This window comes from Cynara cardunculus (genome assembly GCF_001531365.2).
Source record: "Cynara cardunculus var. scolymus isolate 2C chromosome LG 4, CcrdV1, whole genome shotgun sequence".
NCBI classification, from domain to species: domain Eukaryota; kingdom Viridiplantae; phylum Streptophyta; class Magnoliopsida; order Asterales; family Asteraceae; genus Cynara; species Cynara cardunculus.
This window is the reverse complement of record NC_037531.1, coordinates 13,190,072-13,207,192: the sequence shown is the minus strand read 5'-3', so window position 1 is coordinate 13,207,192 and position 17,121 is coordinate 13,190,072. Positions and strand designations below refer to the sequence as shown.

The 17,121-nt window shown below is 36.0% G+C and overlaps 3 protein-coding genes across 3 annotated transcripts; 1 reads left to right on the top strand and 2 right to left on the bottom strand.

Moving 5' to 3' along the window:
• The first annotated feature begins 895 nt into the window (after positions 1-895).
• On the top strand, positions 896-5,365 carry LOC112511134 (purple acid phosphatase-like). The gene is made up of 8 exons (XM_025116596.1): positions 896-1,203; positions 2,159-2,359; positions 2,451-2,562; positions 2,808-3,037; positions 3,112-3,250; positions 4,244-4,464; positions 4,558-4,679; positions 5,015-5,365. Exons 1-8 carry the CDS (start codon positions 1,021-1,023, stop codon positions 5,223-5,225), a joined length of 1,419 nt encoding a protein of 472 aa, XP_024972364.1. The 5' UTR covers positions 896-1,020; the 3' UTR covers positions 5,226-5,365.
• A 1,368-nt stretch (positions 5,366-6,733) lies between these two features.
• Positions 6,734-7,571, bottom strand: LOC112510892 (ethylene-responsive transcription factor ERF021-like). The gene has a single exon (XM_025116244.1). It carries the CDS (start codon positions 7,569-7,571, stop codon positions 6,837-6,839), a length of 735 nt encoding a protein of 244 aa, XP_024972012.1. The 3' UTR covers positions 6,734-6,836.
• A 1,941-nt stretch (positions 7,572-9,512) lies between these two features.
• Positions 9,513-14,405, bottom strand: LOC112511730 (beta-galactosidase 5-like). The gene is made up of 18 exons (XM_025117450.1): positions 14,200-14,405; positions 14,014-14,109; positions 13,817-13,929; positions 13,605-13,671; positions 13,430-13,522; positions 13,136-13,279; positions 12,966-13,054; positions 12,776-12,881; positions 12,614-12,701; positions 12,327-12,445; positions 12,079-12,240; positions 11,825-12,003; positions 11,535-11,644; positions 11,267-11,376; positions 11,061-11,171; positions 10,551-10,867; positions 10,107-10,443; positions 9,513-9,870 (listed from the first exon to the last, which is right to left on the bottom strand). The coding sequence occupies exons 1-18, from the start codon at positions 14,362-14,364 to the stop codon at positions 9,748-9,750; spliced, it is 2,529 nt and encodes an 842-aa protein (XP_024973218.1). The 5' UTR covers positions 14,365-14,405; the 3' UTR covers positions 9,513-9,747.
• Positions 14,406-17,121: the final 2,716 nt, after the last annotated feature.

The following is a 17,121-nucleotide window of genomic DNA, read 5'->3' as shown; positions in this document are numbered from 1 at the left end:
ACATCTTCAAATGACGCGGTCATCTTCATTCTTAATATACTTTCTAATTCTACTAAACTACAGTTCGTAGTATGTAATCGTTAAGTTTTGAACATTTATAATTATAGTATATAATCATTAAACTTTGAACATTTTCTATTAGTCTATTATGGTTTGTAATCGTTAAAACAATATTCGTAACCATTATTCCGTATAATTTGTATTCTTATTTATTTAATTTAGTGTTTTGGCAATATTTTATTTTTATTTCTAAATAACAAAATTTTAATATTTTAGGAAGCGGGTACCCGGAACCGGAACCGGTCCCGGCGGTTCCGGTTTCGGTTCCAAAAATTCAAGAACCGCTTTAACCGGTTCCGGTTCCAATATCTCAAGAACCGCCGGTTCCGGTTACGGTTCCTGTCAAAAAGGGCGGGTACCCGCCTATGCTCACCCCTAGTATTTATGCACAATTTACTTGTAATCTTGAATTTTAAGCAATATGCATTAATAAACAGTATTTTATACATAAAAAATATTTTAAAAGTTTTTATCAAATACCTTATAATATAATATAGATGATAATTATCTTGTAATTTTAAAACTATAAATAAAGTATTATTTCCAACAAATAATTTATAGTTTACTCAAAAATTTATTTAACAAATAGAAAGGTTGAGTAAAAATCACCTCTAATTATTATCATCTCTAGACTTTCCAATTCAGTCACGACTCCCATTTGCATATGCTTTACACAGTAACAGCATATTCCAGATTTTGACTGTGTTGACTACAACCCGCACGTGGCCACCACGTCATCCAAGGAAGCCAATTAAAATAAGACACGTCAAATTAATTATACTTTTGCTTTTTGAAATAGGAAAATTGGGTTTATCCAGAACACGCCTACCCAAAATTAATAAGAAAAAAAGAAAGTAGAAGAAGGTCAGCCGTCAGCAACCGAACACAAATCATTCCCCACTCCATCAACAAGGGGTTGCCTAAAATTCCGTTTTTGGATTTGAGGTTTGCTGAAGATCCATGGGTATGAAGTGGGTCGGTGTTGGATCCGTTTATCTGTTAATGGGTTTGATCGTAGGAGCTCTAAGATTGTGCAATGGAGGAATTAGCAGTAGCTATGCGAGAAGCAACGACATCAGTGCTGACATGCCATTGAACAGCGATGTTTTTGCAATTCCTCATGGTTATAATGCCCCTCAACAGGTGAGGACTACTCTCTAATCTATGTTTTCGTATATGTATGTGTGTGTGTATATACACACACACACATAGGCGTAGGATTTGGGTGATCGCTTCAAGTCTCGCACTAATACTTCACAGTCAGTAGGTTTTGGCACTCTAAATATGAGTTTTGATGATTTTATTGCACATTGTTTAGATTTGAAGTGGGGATTTTGATGAACATCATGTTGGAAATGTAATGAATTAGGTTGGGATAATTACTAGTTTCCTTAACTGGTAATCACAAGTCTAAAATTAAGGTGGCATTCGCTTTCAAATTCAAATTAGATTCAAACATTGTATTTGTGGAACTCTAAATCTAGGGACTAGGATTCGTGATTCAAATCATACAATTTAGTTAGATTCATTTATCAGATAACATGGTTCTCATTAACGGATCAGAAGATCAGAATCTTATTGGATCAAATCATCCTTGTATTGGCGAATTTCCCCTATTTCTTGGAGTTGGATATCATTCTTTTAGAGATTTTACTTTTGATAACTGTTGGAGATGATCTAGTAGCGACATACATAGAAAATATTCGTTTTTGTTGGCATTTCGGGAGGTCATAACGAATAGGTTAGTCGCAAATGGAAGGTCTTCTCAGAAACCTCCTGTATCTTGAGGTAAGGTCCGTATACATCTTTCCCCCAGACTCTACATTCGTGTGGGATATACAGTGTTTGTTTGGTGGTTAGAGGGAAAAGACATGTTCTCTTGATTAAGAAGCATATTGTTCTTTAAACATCACTAAAATACTTCTCTATTTATACCAATTGTATTAACCATATCAGTAAAGAACCGGCTAGAGTGAGTATTGATACTTGATTACTAGAAGTATTTTGTAATCTTTAGATGCCACCAACGTCCACATTTATTTCCCAGGATATACTTTCTTTAATCTTGATTTGTGAATAAATCTTGGTTCAAATGAAGGTTCACATAACACAAGGGGATCAAGAAGGGAAGGCAGTGATTGTTTCTTGGGTTACACCAGATGAACCTGGTTCAAATGAAGTCTTTTACTGGGCTGCGAATAGTGACCTCAAAAAACGCTCAGTGGGAACCGTTGTCACCTACAAGTACTACAATTACAGCTCGGGTTACATCCATCACTGCACCATCAAGAATCTCCAAGTATGCAAAATCAATGGTTGACCATGTTTTCAAGATTTTACAAAAGATTAATTACATGGTCATATTCACTTAATCATGTAAAAATTTGCAGTATGATACCAAGTACTTTTACGAGATTGGGGTAGGAAATACAACACGACAGTTCTGGTTTACCACGCCTCCTGAAGTCGGCCCTGATGTTCCTTACACTTTTGGTCTTATTGGTATTGCATTTAATGAGAAGATACCTGTTTCTTGTTCTTTCTTTTGTTAACTGTGGGTGTCTGGTTCAGCTTACGCACACCTCGACTAATTTCATGAGATCCCCAGTGGCCCTGAGGAGACTCAAACTGACGACCTATGGAGAGGAGCTCCAAGGCCACGCCTTGATTTGTCAGTTGAGCTGGTCCTCAAGATTATGAGAAGTTATTTGTTGTGACTTACTTCTTTTGGTGTCTTTCGATGATAGGGGATCTTGGTCAAACGTTTGACTCCAACCGGACTTTGACTCATTACGAGTTGAACCCAGCAAAAGGGCAGGCGGTGCTGTTTGTTGGAGACCTTTCTTACGCAGATGCGTATCCGTTGCATGATAACAATAGGTGGGATTCATGGGGAAGGTTTGTAGAAAGAAGTGTTGCTTACCAACCGTGGATTTGGAGTGCTGGGAATCATGAAATCGATTTTCTTCCTGATTATGTAAGCAGTTTGATCAATTTTATAAATTTATAATCGTTTCTGAGCTATTTATAATCTTTATTTTGATTTTGTAGGGTGAAACAAGACCATTCAAGCCTTATGTGCACAGGTACTTTGTGCCATATAAAGCATCAAAGAGCACATCTCCTCTTTGGTACTCCATCAAGAGAGCTTCTGCATACATAATTGTTATGTCTTCTTATTCGGCTTATGGTAAGACTATGAATCGCTATACATATAGGCGGAGAATCGTGTGAGAAGGGAAGTTATGGTGAGAAACATAAGAAGAGATCTGAACCCTTGATCACTTTTAATCTCATGCCCGCCCAACGAATTGAGCTTTTGAAGGGAATTGATCCCGTGCATCTAGGTGCTCCTCATTAGTGTTCACATTCAATTAGGATTGATCCAAGGGTGGATATCTCTTCTTATGCTTCTCACCATAACTCCCTTCTCACCGGAACCCAACCCTGTATATATGGGGAGATTTAGGGGAAAATCCCCCAAAAAATGAAAAACTGAGGAACACCCTGATAACAATTCATCTGGATGATATTCACATATGCATACAAATAATTGAAACTGTTTCTTGGTTTTTTTGCTCGTGTGCATGTTATGAACATGTATATCCTGTCCGGATGAATGGTTACCAGGGTGTTCTTTAGTTTTTTTTTCATTTTTTTATGTTTTCCCCTAAACCTGACCCATATATATATATATATGATTACTCCTGCTTTTCTTCTTAGAGTCCCATATCGGCTAGACTTGAAAGTTCTACTTCAATATATGTTGGAACCTCTATTCTCTCTTCAAATGCTCTTTTGGAGAGTAATTTGATGAGGTTCTTCATATCTTACACGGTACCATAGCAAAGAACTGCCATTTGGGTCCTCTGTACCAGAGGGAATCAACACTTTTGGGCAATCTAGATCCGTCTAGCCTCTGTTGGAGGAGGCAAAGTCTCCCTTCTCTCCTCAATGACTCTTTTGGAGAGTAATCTGATGAGGTTCACATATCTGACATTTCTAAAAAGGAGTGTTTTCTAGAACAGTATTTGTGAAGATTTTTTTCGAGAAATTTTGATTTTTCTTGAAACAGATTAATGTCCCATTTATTGGACGAATGTAATCTGTTAGTGAAATATGCAAACGACAATTTTGTATACATACATTCAAGACTTGTTGAAAAGGGTTTCGTTTTCTGTAGGAATGTACACACCTCAGTATAAATGGTTAATAAGCGAGCTCCCCAAAGTGAACCGGAGTGAGACACCATGGCTTATTGTGGTTATGCATTGTCCGCTGTATAGTAGCTATGTGCATCATTACATGGAAGGGGAAACGATGAGAGTGATGTACGAACAGTATTTCGTTAAGTACAAAGTTGACGTTGTCCTTTCTGGCCATGTTCACGCCTATGAACGAACTGTAAGCGGTTGTTAACCCCTTACTTTCACCATATGTCAAAATGAAACTCGTGTGGTCATGTCCTCTTTTTATAACTCTTTTGAATGCTTATAGGGCCGTGTATCAAATATTGCTTACAACATCGAAAACGGATTGTGCACTCCTAGAAATGACGGATCTGCCCCTGTTTACATAACCATCGGTGATGGAGGAAACCAAGAAGGATTACTCTACGAGTAAGTTGTTGCTTTAAATATGTTTGCCCTCTCAGATGTTCTAAAGGCTATATTCGGCAAACTGGTCATAAGTTAGCTGTCAGTTGATAAGTTATTGGTAAAAATTAGCCGATAAGTAAATGGCAGTCTGAAATAGCTTAAAAGAACATGTGGAAAATTGATTGAGAAAATATAAGGGCATAACTTGAAGAAAGTGGAAATAACCCCTAAAGCTTATTGAAACATTACTTGATTTGAGGGGATAATTGAAAAAAGCTGGGTTTTTTAATAAGCTAGCTTATGATTGTCAAACATGACCTGAAAAGATTTCTTGATTTGATATGTTATTGATGCAGAATGGTCGAGCCTCAGCCGAAGTATTCAGCTTATAGGGAACCGAGCTTTGGGCACGGTATATTTGATATTAAAAACAGGACTCATGCGTATTTCGGGTGGCACCGTAATCAAGATGGATATGCAGTCGAAGCAGATTCTTTGTGGTTTCAAAATCTGTACTGGAAGTCGTCACAAGATTCATCCGCTGCTGCATCGTTCTCAGTAGCCTAAACCCGGAAATGAATAGGTTCGCACTCGTTATTCGATCATTTCCGATCTTGGTTTTCCGAGTTTAGAGTTTTTGATATGATTGCAGGAGAAGTTGATAAGTTTCTGTCCTTGGTGAGGTTGGATGATAAAAATGTTTGGAAATTATGGTCGTGATGAAAATGTTTAAAGATTTTTCTTTAAAATGTAATTCTAAAAAATGTTTAAAGATTTATCTTTAAAATGATAAAAATGTATGGAAATTATTTTCATTCAAACTAATTGTTATTTAATATCTTTAACCAATCAATTAATGTTGTATATATACCGACTCTAATGGTAAAAAAATCATCAGAACAAAGGGACCAAATCAGCGATAAAAAAGATTGTAATAAATTTTAGAGTGAATTATGGATCTGGTCATTGTGTTTTTGATGTTTTTCACAGCTAGAGTCATTATACAACATTAAATATGGATATGATTTTGATGGTATTCAGTTTGTAATTTATTTTTATTTTCGTTCCTGAAGCCAAGACAATATTTTTTAGTGTGAAAGACTAAAATAGAAAATGAATTATAAACCATAAGAACGAAAAAACCAATAAATTTTAATGCAAGTGAATGACAAGTCATTCTTAATGATTTTATGGAGTATATGAAATAGCAGAAATGAAGCTTTGTAGAATAACACTTCCAAAGCCACGACTCAAGAACAATGCATGGCTTTAGAGCTAATCAGCAACTATGCATGCATGGCTATAGAAGTCATCAGCAACCGGCTAAAGACTATATATAGCTTTACGAGTTCATCATGGGTATATATATATTATTATATATATATATATATAATAGGTTGGGTTCCGGTAAAAAGAAAAGTTATGGTGAGAAGCATCACAAAAGATATATTTAAATCATTGATCACTTTTAATCTCATCTTCACATATATAAGATTAAAAGTGGTCAAAGATTCAAATATATATATTTTTTACACTTCTCATTATTACTTTATTTCGTACGTGATCTTTCACCTATATATAATAATAATATCATGTGTGATTCAATATATAGAGGATAAAACAGATGAATTTATTAATTGGGTCACATTTATTAAGATAAACAGTAAAACAGAAAAATTCGACCAACCACAAAAATGAAAATCCTGGAATGGATGTTCGTGATTGATTCCAAATATATATACAACTTAAAGATAAGATGAAAAATAAAATGTAATCATTAAATTAAGTTAATTTAGGCATGTTATTGGGAAATTGTAAAGTCGTGTAATTGAGGTGAATTGCACGTACATCAATCATATGCATCACGGAATTTGATACTGCCAACTGAATAATACGCGTTACAAAGTGGACGACTTATTGCACACATGTAAATATATATACACATCCATATGTATTATATTATATCATATCATAATTCATTTCATTCTCTATGTGACATATCACGTGACTATCATATCCATCTCTATACATACCATATATATATTCTCATATTACTACTACTATATATATATATATATTATTTGTGTATAAGCATTTTATATTGTGTCACGTGCCACACTCACTTAGAAACCTTCGTACCATTTCGATGATTTAATACTCATCAGGAATGATCACCGATCACACCATCAATGGGTGGTTCAATTCAATGCCGATTGTGTCATTGAATGTCGATGCTGCAATCCCTGGATCAATCGCCTGAGATTGGTAATCCATGGTGGAAGCCGCCTCCGTCCATAACCGGGAATCGTCAAACTCTGGCAGATTGGCATTTAGGTTTCCGGTCGACGATTTAGGATCCACGTAATTCTCTCCATTTCTTGGATCGTGATTGATCTTGTGATTCTGAAAATGATGATAATTGGCTACAGTTTGCCCATTAAGATCCGAAATCTCCATGTTTTCGACTTTGATCTTCTGATTCTGATTCTGTTGGTGCATATATATTTGTATCTGTCGTTCAAACTCCTGTTGCTTCTTCATTTGTTCGAGTGCACGGTGGTACCTCGCCTCCTTTGCGGCCTCGGTTACGGCCGGCGGCGGTGGTGGAGCCGAATCATGTGCTTCGTCGGGAAGGTTGACATGGGCATTGGGTCCGTACAACCTCCGGGCGGCAGCGTCGTAAGCGATGGCGGCTTCACGGGCGGAGTTGAAGGTTCCAAGCCAGACACGGCTGCCGCGGTTGGGCTCGCGTATTTCCGACACCCACTTCCCCCAGGTGCGTTGACGAACGCCTTTATAGGTACAAGAAGCATTCTCAGGGCCACCTTTCCCTCTCATGCAACCTTTTCTTGAACTAGCCTGAGCCGTCGTCCTCCGCCGTCCTCCGCCACCATTGTTTCCGACATTCAACATAATTGTCTGAAAGTGCAGCAAATGTTATCGGAAATCAGAAGGAAAAGCACCTGACTTTATAGAAGTGGAGGAGTAGATAAGTTTTTTGGAGGGTACGTGTCTTCGTGGAAGAAGAGTGAAATGGCAAAGGATGGCCTTGCACACGTGTGTTTTGAATGTGGACATGACATCTTATAAATCATCACCACATTCTACGACACTCCCTTCTCTATATCTTGCGCTCACACGTGACACGAGGGTGACATGAAAACCTAAAACCAATCATTTTTTAATTAATTAGATTATATTAGTTGTATAAATTAACATATTTTTAACTGAAATATATATATATTTATATATATATATATATATATATATATATTCTTTTTTTTAAAACATGAAACATTATAATGATTGGGTACCAAGTGTACGAGCGTAAGAGTAGTGAGTAGATAGTAGAAGTGATTGAGTTGGTTGGCAATGGTGAGGTGGCGACCATCCGAACACGACCCTCTTACGTCTAACCATTGACATAAGCACCTTTGACTTTCTATGTGCTTGAACTACTTTCCTTAAATCAACCCTCAACTTATTTCTTATTTAAAACTTATGATTTTTTACAAAATTATTTATTAACTTATCATTAGTTAGAAGGATTTAACTTATTCAAAAACTCTTTATTACCGGTTTGACATCGGTATAAGTTGTTTATCCAAACTCTCGAAAGTGTTTACCGGTGCCACACCGAAATAAGTCAATAAGTTATTTTTATAAGCAATCCCAAACACTCATTTATATGCTTATATTCCCGGATAATAGTAAAACAATAAGAATAACAATTTGTGTCCTTGTGGTATGTTTAAAACTTTAAAACGGGTCCCTCAAAAGCAAAAAAACTACAAGAATGGTTACTTAGGTTTGTATTTTGGTTTGAAAGTGGTCTTTAACACTAACTGTTTGTTTGTTTTGTTAACTCAATTAAGTGAAGGGTATTTTGATCTTTTTTGTATTTTCTTCTGTCTTTCTATGTCTTCTTTATTAAATAAATTTCAATGTATGCATGCTTTGAACATGTATACAACCCGTTAATGCATCTACCCCTCCCCATTCCCTTTTCTCTGGCAACCACCCCCACCCAGAGGATCAGAAATCGATCGTTCTATCGTTTTGGAAGGGTGTTTCAAACTATTCTTGAACTAATACCGATAAATTGTGACCATAAGAAATCAGTCATGATAAACTAAGTGGCCACATAATTATTGTGTACGCCTGGAAGATAGATGGAATATTACACGATATCCTCCAGGACCTCAACCACTACGTTACAACCCTTGTAATTTCATTATCTCTTCTTCCCACATTAATTTTCTAAAGTTCAATTTTAGATATACCTAAGGGAAGTTTGGTTTGGTGAAACGATTTTTGAAGAATTTGGTTTTTGTGGAACGATTTGGAATTGGAGGGGGATTTGGATTCGGATATCTTTGATATCTTTGATGTGTTTGATTTGTAGGATTTGGAATGATATTGAATTCCATTATTTAAAAAAACTAATTAAATTACCCTTTTATTTATTGATTATTACAAATAAATTTTTTAATCAATTTTTGAAACATTATTTTTTATAAATCCTATAAAATACTAAACACTTACTCAGGTAAGCGTTTACCAAGTCATATTACCTTACTATATGAATATGACGAAGACCAAGAATCTTACTCGGTAAGGACGAAGGCAAAGACCGAGAGTCTTACCCAGTAAGTGAAGATAACAACTCTTACCACGGTTAGCTTTTACCGGGTAAATTGTTGCATCCGGTACCGTATTGATGAACTAAAATCTTACCGGTTAAGTAAGTAATAATGTTAGATTTTACCGATAAGCAATTACCAGGTAAATATTTGGTAAACGCCCGTTCCAAATATTTTTTCAGAAAGAAAAGAACCAAAAACCAAACTCATGGAATCAAATCTTTATCTCCCTCACTTAACTAAAAATTGTACATTTGTGTAGCAAATCATGTACACATTTATCACTTTAAATCTACACAAAATCACTTTATTCTTGGTGTCCAGATTCTACATTATTTCTTCTTGTTGCTACCTCCATGAAATTAACCCTACTTTTTATATCCGAAAACGGAAGTGAAATCGGCTGTGGTAGTCTCTAGTTTCTTTGCTCCGATCATCAGACCTGCCTACGCTGGTTTAACCGAACAAACCGCTTCTACCAATAACCTCTTCAAGACTTTAGGACACGGGTCCGTTGCAAAATAGTCGTTTGAGGCCGTCATTTCACAACTCTCCTGGCCAACACATGTCTGTTTAAAACGCAAATCATTAGAGAATATAACAGTGTCGGGTCTCCAACACAAAAAGACCTGTGTTTCTCTATGCTAGAGATGCTATAAAAGAGCTAAGATTGGATCCAGTCCGGCAAGCCAAATAAGATTAGGTCAAACTACTAGGCAGACCAATGTACTGTCTAGCTAATAATTTGACCTGGCCAAACTAATATGCCTAGCCTATGAAAGTTTTGTCTTTATTTGATACCGACCTTTTCCATGAGGTCACGAGAATTTGGTGCATGACAAGCGCCCTGTCGAAAATCTCCACAACCTCCAAATGGAGTCCCGAAACTTGCAAAATTAATTGCGGATATGGATTGGCCGAGCCCGCATCGCAGGCGGACCTTAGTGTCGTGAAGCATAGTAGTTTCACCCGAGCTCTCCGTTTGCCAGTTGTCAGTGACCGGATGATGCTCAAACGTAGAAGCACAAACGTGTGTCTGTGTTCTTTTCGCCAGAGATATCCTCGAGATATTCCCACCGACCTCTTCAAATAGCACCAACAAATTTTGCGTGGGCTTTAACCACGATCTTGGAACATGATACCTGATCAAGAACAAACAAGTGAATTAGATTACTTTCCAAAAAAGTCCTTCGAAACATAAATGGTTCAAGTCTAGCTGACGTGAGACTCTAACAGTACAATAATTTACCAGCGTTGGGTTGGTGCACCGCAGCCTGCCTGACACTTCCCGGGTCTGAAAGCTCCGGGATACTTGCAAAAGCCACACTTTCCCTTTGCGTGCTCGGTCCAATATCTTCCGATGCTTTGACCATTGATCCATACCTGACCTCGAACCATACTCTTCATGTCCAGAGCCAAGGGATCGTTGCCTTCCGGTGCATCGAAATAAGCCTTGTACCACTTCAAAGGCTGTTGAACATGGTTAACCAAAGAACCGCCATTCCACTCGACAGATGAGAGGCCGTTAGGCGAAATCAAATTCTTCGTCTCTCCATTTAATCCGACCTGCTTATACGATTTATATAAGCCAATATTGTTAGGTATATGGAACCCCTTCAAGTTACTTTATAAAGAGCATTTATAAAGAGAATGGAGATTCCAACATATATAGAGGTTAAAAGTCAATGTCTAGTTGATGCGGGACTGCAACAGATACCAGTGGTGGTAGCAGTATGTACGGTTTCCATCGATGACTTACCTTATAAGTCCATCTCGCCCTCGATAAATCGATTGTTCCATGGTCAAGTCCGTCAAGCGTGACAGGTCCTAGGATTCCCGTATCCCGTGCCTCGAAGTGCATCCCGACATTCTTTAGAACAATTCGAATGAATTAGCAAGAATATGTCAAAGGCACAAGTTTGAACTTTAGAATTGATAATTCTTAACATGATATTAACGGCTTACCGGTAGTCCAGCAGCCATACTAAGCAGAGAAATTTGATTTGTTCCGCCGTGGAGATCGACGGGTTTACGGAGCGTAAATCTCGTGTCCTCCCTCGAGCCATACGCAGACCCTACAGTTGTAAATATTCAACATTTGAATCATGATACAAATTGTCACATCTTGAAAGATGCGTTCAAACCTCACCAAAGAGCATAAGTCCACGTGAGAATTTACGGTATATAAATATTAAATACTTCAAAGAAAAACAGATGGGTTCCATTGGACTACCTGAATGTTGTCCATTCACAAAAACATGAACTCCGTGACCTTTAGATTGAACCACGAGTGTCGGTTTTCTTCCTTCACGAAGAAACGTTTCCGACGGATTGACGTCGATACTGGTGTATGCAAAACAGTTAATTCAACACACATATGAATGAGCCAAATATATTCCACCCAGAAGCAAGGCTTGGGGAGGTAAGATGTACACATACCTGACCTCTATCCTCAAGAGTAGAGCAACCGTTTTCGTTATGAACACATAAGTCTAAAAAGCGAAAAAAGTTTCAAAAACGTACCTAGTCGAGTACCATAAGTAATCACTTGTATCTCTAGTGATGTTTATCTGCTCCAATAGTCCAAAGGAACTCAACGATGGTCCGTCCGCTAACGTAGAAATGTCTTCGTGGTAAGTCTCCCATGACTGTATGCTAGATCCCGTGGGCATCATTTGCATCCGCGAAGTTTGAGTTACAACCTATAAAAGCACAATATCGTCGATTCGAGTTTAAATTCAACACTTATTGTTCTTTATTCGCACAAGTTCAACTACCTTTGCTGTATTAAACACGACGTTTTTGCAGTCGGGGAGGATACTAATGGACCACGGTGGTAATTTATAATGCCGGTTTCTAAACACGACTCTTATAGCAGAAGTTGTTTCGAAATTCGAGAGGAATGCGGCGCAGGTTCCATTTCCTTCGTACACGTATGCCTGAATGTTCATAATTTAGTCGATCAAAAACCAGATATCATAGGACCAGAAAAAAAAAACCGTAAAACCGGCTAAGAAAAACTAACGTTTTGCCTCTTTCCTAACGAAATGTATATCGGATCGGAAGAGAAAATAGCCGGTTCGCATAGCTTAATCGCTCTATGAAGCTCTGTTAAATGACCGTATTTGGGTTCTCTGATTAAGCCTGAAAATCGTTTAAGGAAATATCGTTAGGATATGCGAAGCCCTTTTAATATAAACAGCCGTAATGGTACATGTCTAGCTGATGTGGAACTGCAAATGATATCAATCCTACATTCTAATTTTTGGTATCTAATTTAATTAAAATACCAATAAACTCGAATTTTCTCACCATATTCATCGATAGGAGCATCGTAATCGTAACTCGTGGTGATAAATGGTCCTCCGCTTGTGCGTCCAAAGTTGGTTCCGCCATGATACTGTCACAAACTCGAATGGTAAATTCAACGTGATGCAGTTGTTTAATGAATCCCGTTATCAAATTTTTACTAACCATGTAATAATTAAAATACGAGCCACCTTTCTGTACAAACCGAGCCACGGCAAATGCTAAATCGTGAACCGGTCGTTGCTCGACCGGTGCACCGAATTCCGTGAACCTTCAAATCGGACCAAAAATTACATCAATAAACATTACTTAAAAAAGTCGATGTTAAAAGTGTAGAAAAATAACGAAACATTACCAGCCACTCCAGGCTTCGGTCCACATCGTGGGCTTGTAACGCTTGTTGGGTGTAAAAGTATCGCAATAGAATCCGTTGCAAGTATTTATCTATCGAGAATGCAAGCAAACCAAGTTTACAGGATCATGAAGGAATTCGTTAAAGGGAAAAGGAGGTATCCGAAAACTGACCACAGGGTCGGGTGCATCGTCTTCTTTGCACATCGACCACGGGACTCCGGTGTTAAGGCCAACCGCCATTTTTGCTGCCCAATTTACGTAGGCTTCTCCTCCTGGTCCGAGTGACTTGCGTTGTGCACCATACTCGTTTTCAATCTATTTCAAACGATTAGCAAAAGGTTAACCATTAAGATCCCTAATTTCATTATTACCAAACAATTATATTTCATTTTGTATTATACCACGAGAGTCTCTTTATCATTTTTAGTCATACAATTGACAAAAAGGGTTGAAACAAATTAAAACCTGGGAGAGAATGATTGGACCACCCTGTGATTGAAACAAGTTTTCAGCCTTCATCATCTCCACTATTTTCTGTGTGAATCCTTGCATGGCTGCCTATAACAACATCAAATCATCCACAAATTCAGGGTCATTTTTGTCATTCAACAATTCCACCATTAAAGTTGAAGAATGAGACCTTGAATGGCTCATTGTCTGTTCTGAAGATGATACCAGGAACATACTTTAACCACACAGGAAAACCCCTAAAAACCAGATTACACAAAGTCAAATGTCAAACCAAAAGTTTGAAACTTGAAAAAGTCAAACATCAAGAAACTGTAAGAACAAAAAGGTGGTAGTAAACAAATGACCAAATTGGATCTAAGAATATATGAATCTTGAGAGTACCCAAAATTCCATTCAGCACAAACATAAGGTCCAATCCTTAAATTGACATAAAGTCCAGCACCTGCTACCGTCTTTATAAACCTCACAAGATCATATCTTCCACTGAAATCATACTGCAAAACAAAACTTTCAAGAATCTGAAATGAAGAACACAAGCTTTAATGGAGAATTTAATGGATCTGTGTTGAAGAAGTTACAGTTCCAGGAGAAGGTTCATGAACATTCCAGAACACATAAGTGTCAATGACATCTAATCCCCCATTTTTAGCTTTAACTACAAGATCTTCCCACATCTGCAGCAAATCAATGAAACCCACGTCAAGAACACCAACAGAAACAGAAATGTGCAAAAATTAAGGGGATAGAGGGAATTAATTGATTACTTCAGGGGTGCTTCTGGGGTAATGAATGGAGCCAGAAATGAGGATTCTTCTTTGGCCATTGATGATTAAAGATCTGTGATCATAAGTGACAGAAGCTTGAATCAGATGCAGGTGGGTTATAAGGATTATGAAGAAAGTTAGAAATTTGGAGACGGTGGCGGCCATGGCGGAAGCGGTGGAGGAAGATTGGAAAAGACCGGAAAGGAGGTGGAGTACGTGAGTGATTGTCGGAATATTGTTGGTGAGTTCCAAGTGGTGTTGCTGAATTCTTACACTTCGACACTCTGTTTTATTGATGATGGTGGCAGGCAAGCAACCAAAATCTTATGAGTTCTATCCGCTTCATGCTGGATTTTTTTTACACAACAAATATTTAATATATAAAATCATTATATTTTACAAATATTTATTTTATTATAATTTAATTAATTAAATATATTACTTGTCATGGTGTTTGATAACCATAAATAAGATAATATAATTAATATAATATAATTATTGATTCATATTAGACCTCACAATTATCACAAACTAATTAGTTTGAGTAAAAGAGTGAGGGGAGGGTGAAGAGAGGGAGAGAGAATTTGTAAGAGTAAAAGACGGATCTAGTATTGGGATTGAACATTAATACCAATGTCAATGTGCTCAACTTGGCTCTTCTACACATGCTCTATCATTTCATTTTATATATGTTTATGTAATTTATTAATGTTATATAGGTTTAAATAAAAATATTAGGGACAAGTTTAAAAAAAATCTAATGAACTTTAGTGATTGGAATGATTAAGTTTTTGGACAATTTTTTGGAATAAATAAGTCCCTGGACATTTCAAAACCTGTTAAACAACTTCTTGGACTTTTTAAAATATGTTATATGCATTTTTATAACCTATAAAACTAATTAACATAGTAAAGTAATAGAAAAAGCATGCAAAAAAGCTAATGAACATTCATATTTTGAGCGATAAAGTTCCTAAACAATTTTTGAAAAAAAATACTTACATTATATAAAATAAAACAAATATACCAAAAAAGTATTTATATTTAAAAAATATTATTGATGAAATTTATTTTAATTAAAAATAAAAGATATTATGTCAGTGATTTTTCAAATTAAAAAACAATTTAAAAAATTTAAAAATGATTACTCATTATATTTATTTTTAATTAAATAAAATATATTCCGTATTTGATTTTTCAAAATAAAAATAAAAATCATTGATAGAATGTATCAAAAATAAATAAATTTAATCAGTAATTCTTTTTTATTTTTTAGTTTGAAAAATCACTTAGATAATGTATTTTAACTTTAATTAAAATAAATTTTATCAAAAATATTTTTTAAATGTAATTATTTTTTTGTTATATTTGTTTAATTTTATAGATCTAAATATTTTTTGGTTCAAAAATGTTTAAAGACTTAATCGTTCAAAATATGAATGTTCATTGAGTTTTTTCCGGACTTTTTCCATTATTTTACCATATTAACAAGTTGTATAGGTCATAAGAATGTATCTAACAAGTTCTAGAAAGTCCAATAAGTTATTTAACATGTTTTGGAATGTACAAGTACTTATTTGTTCCAAAAAATTGTCTAAGTACTTAATTATTCCAAACACTAAAGTCCATTGGATTTTTTTAGACTTTTCCCAAAATATTAACTAAATAAGAAAACACGAGAACAATCAAATTATGTGTGATGTTACACTAAAATCATATGTAAAATCAAATGTGCTTGGGCGACCGAGGTCATGAACCAAGTTATCCGCACACTCCTTGCGTTAATCATGCTCCGTAATTGCATGTGATTTCAATATTTGGTTGTCTCTTGTTTTCTCATTTTGATTATGCATGTTATCGTTTGAACCGCACTGTAATTTACTAATATTATTATCTTTACATAATATATAAAAAAAAGGAGGGGTCAAGGGTAAAACCAATCAAAGAAACAGAAATTTTAATAATAAGAAAAAAGTCGAACTCTTTGGTCGAAAAAAATGATGAAATCTTGAACTTGACTCCAAAGGTCCAAAGTACCAGGGGGTCTCAGGTTCAAATTTAAGGAGGGATAAAAATCCCCTTGTGGCCACAGAGGTTCAATTGCGGTGACTCCGGGCTATCTGCAAAGCAGGTGGTCGTTCTGGGATTAGTCGGCTTGCATAACGAGTTGGATATCCAGGTTAATAAAAAAATGTTGAAATCTAGTATGGATTCAAATGCATAGAGTTTGAAGACTTTGAGATATCTTGGATTGAGGGGATTTTAGACCAATTAAAGTCAAATATCGTAGTTTTTGTGGCTTTGACTTTGTGGGTAAGAAGGTGAACATACCATAACACACACAAACACACAATTTATCTCTTTCATGATGATCATGAGATTAGGACGGACTGATATACTGTGAAGCCACTTCAAATTGGGGATTACGTGTTGTAGTTAAATGAAATAAAAATAGTTACTGTAAGAGAGAATATGTAAAATTATGTAATAAAATTTAAAGAAACAGTTTTCTACCAGATTTTTCGTTATTAAATATTTTCTTTAATTTATACTTGTTTTTCAGTTTTACCTTTTTACATAGACTTTATGATTTGTCAATCATTTTGAGGTGTAGTCAAGTTTCATCAAGTGATGATAATGCGTATTTTAGTAATTTGGTTTGTATTATTTTGATCTTAAAGGGGGTGTTTGAGATTGCTTATAAAAACAACTTATTTACTTATTCCGTTGTGGCACCAGTAATAAGCACTTTTGAGTGTTTAGATAAACAACTTATACCGGTGTCAAACCGGTAATAAGGAGTTTTTGAAGAAGTTAAATCTTTCTGACTCATGATAAGTTGATAAATGCTTTTAAAGAAAAACATAAGTTGTTTCAAATAAGTAATCCCAAACACCCCCCTTAGTTTTAAAAAGGAAAGTC

Bases quoted from the DNA above. Each gene is read 5' to 3' on its own strand.
- LOC112511134 (XM_025116596.1), top strand. From the start codon at position 1,021: ATGGGTATGAAGTGGGTCGGTGTTGGATCCGTTTATCTGTTAATGGGT. The intron at 1,204-2,158 runs GTGAGGACTACT...GTTCAAATGAAG, and splicing joins GTTATAATGCCCCTCAACAG to GTTCACATAACACAAGGGGA. The intron at 4,680-5,014 runs GTAAGTTGTTGC...TTATTGATGCAG, and splicing joins CAAGAAGGATTACTCTACGA to AATGGTCGAGCCTCAGCCGA.
- LOC112510892 (XM_025116244.1), bottom strand. From the start codon at position 7,571: ATGTTGAATGTCGGAAACAATGGTGGCGGAGGACGGCGGAGGACGACG.
- LOC112511730 (XM_025117450.1), bottom strand. From the start codon at position 14,364: ATGGCCGCCACCGTCTCCAAATTTCTAACTTTCTTCATAATCCTTATA. The intron at 14,110-14,199 runs GTAATCAATTAA...GATTTGCTGCAG, and splicing joins ACCCCAGAAGCACCCCTGAA to ATGTGGGAAGATCTTGTAGT. The intron at 12,446-12,613 runs GTGAGAAAATTC...AACGATTTTCAG, and splicing joins TGCTCCTATCGATGAATATG to GCTTAATCAGAGAACCCAAA.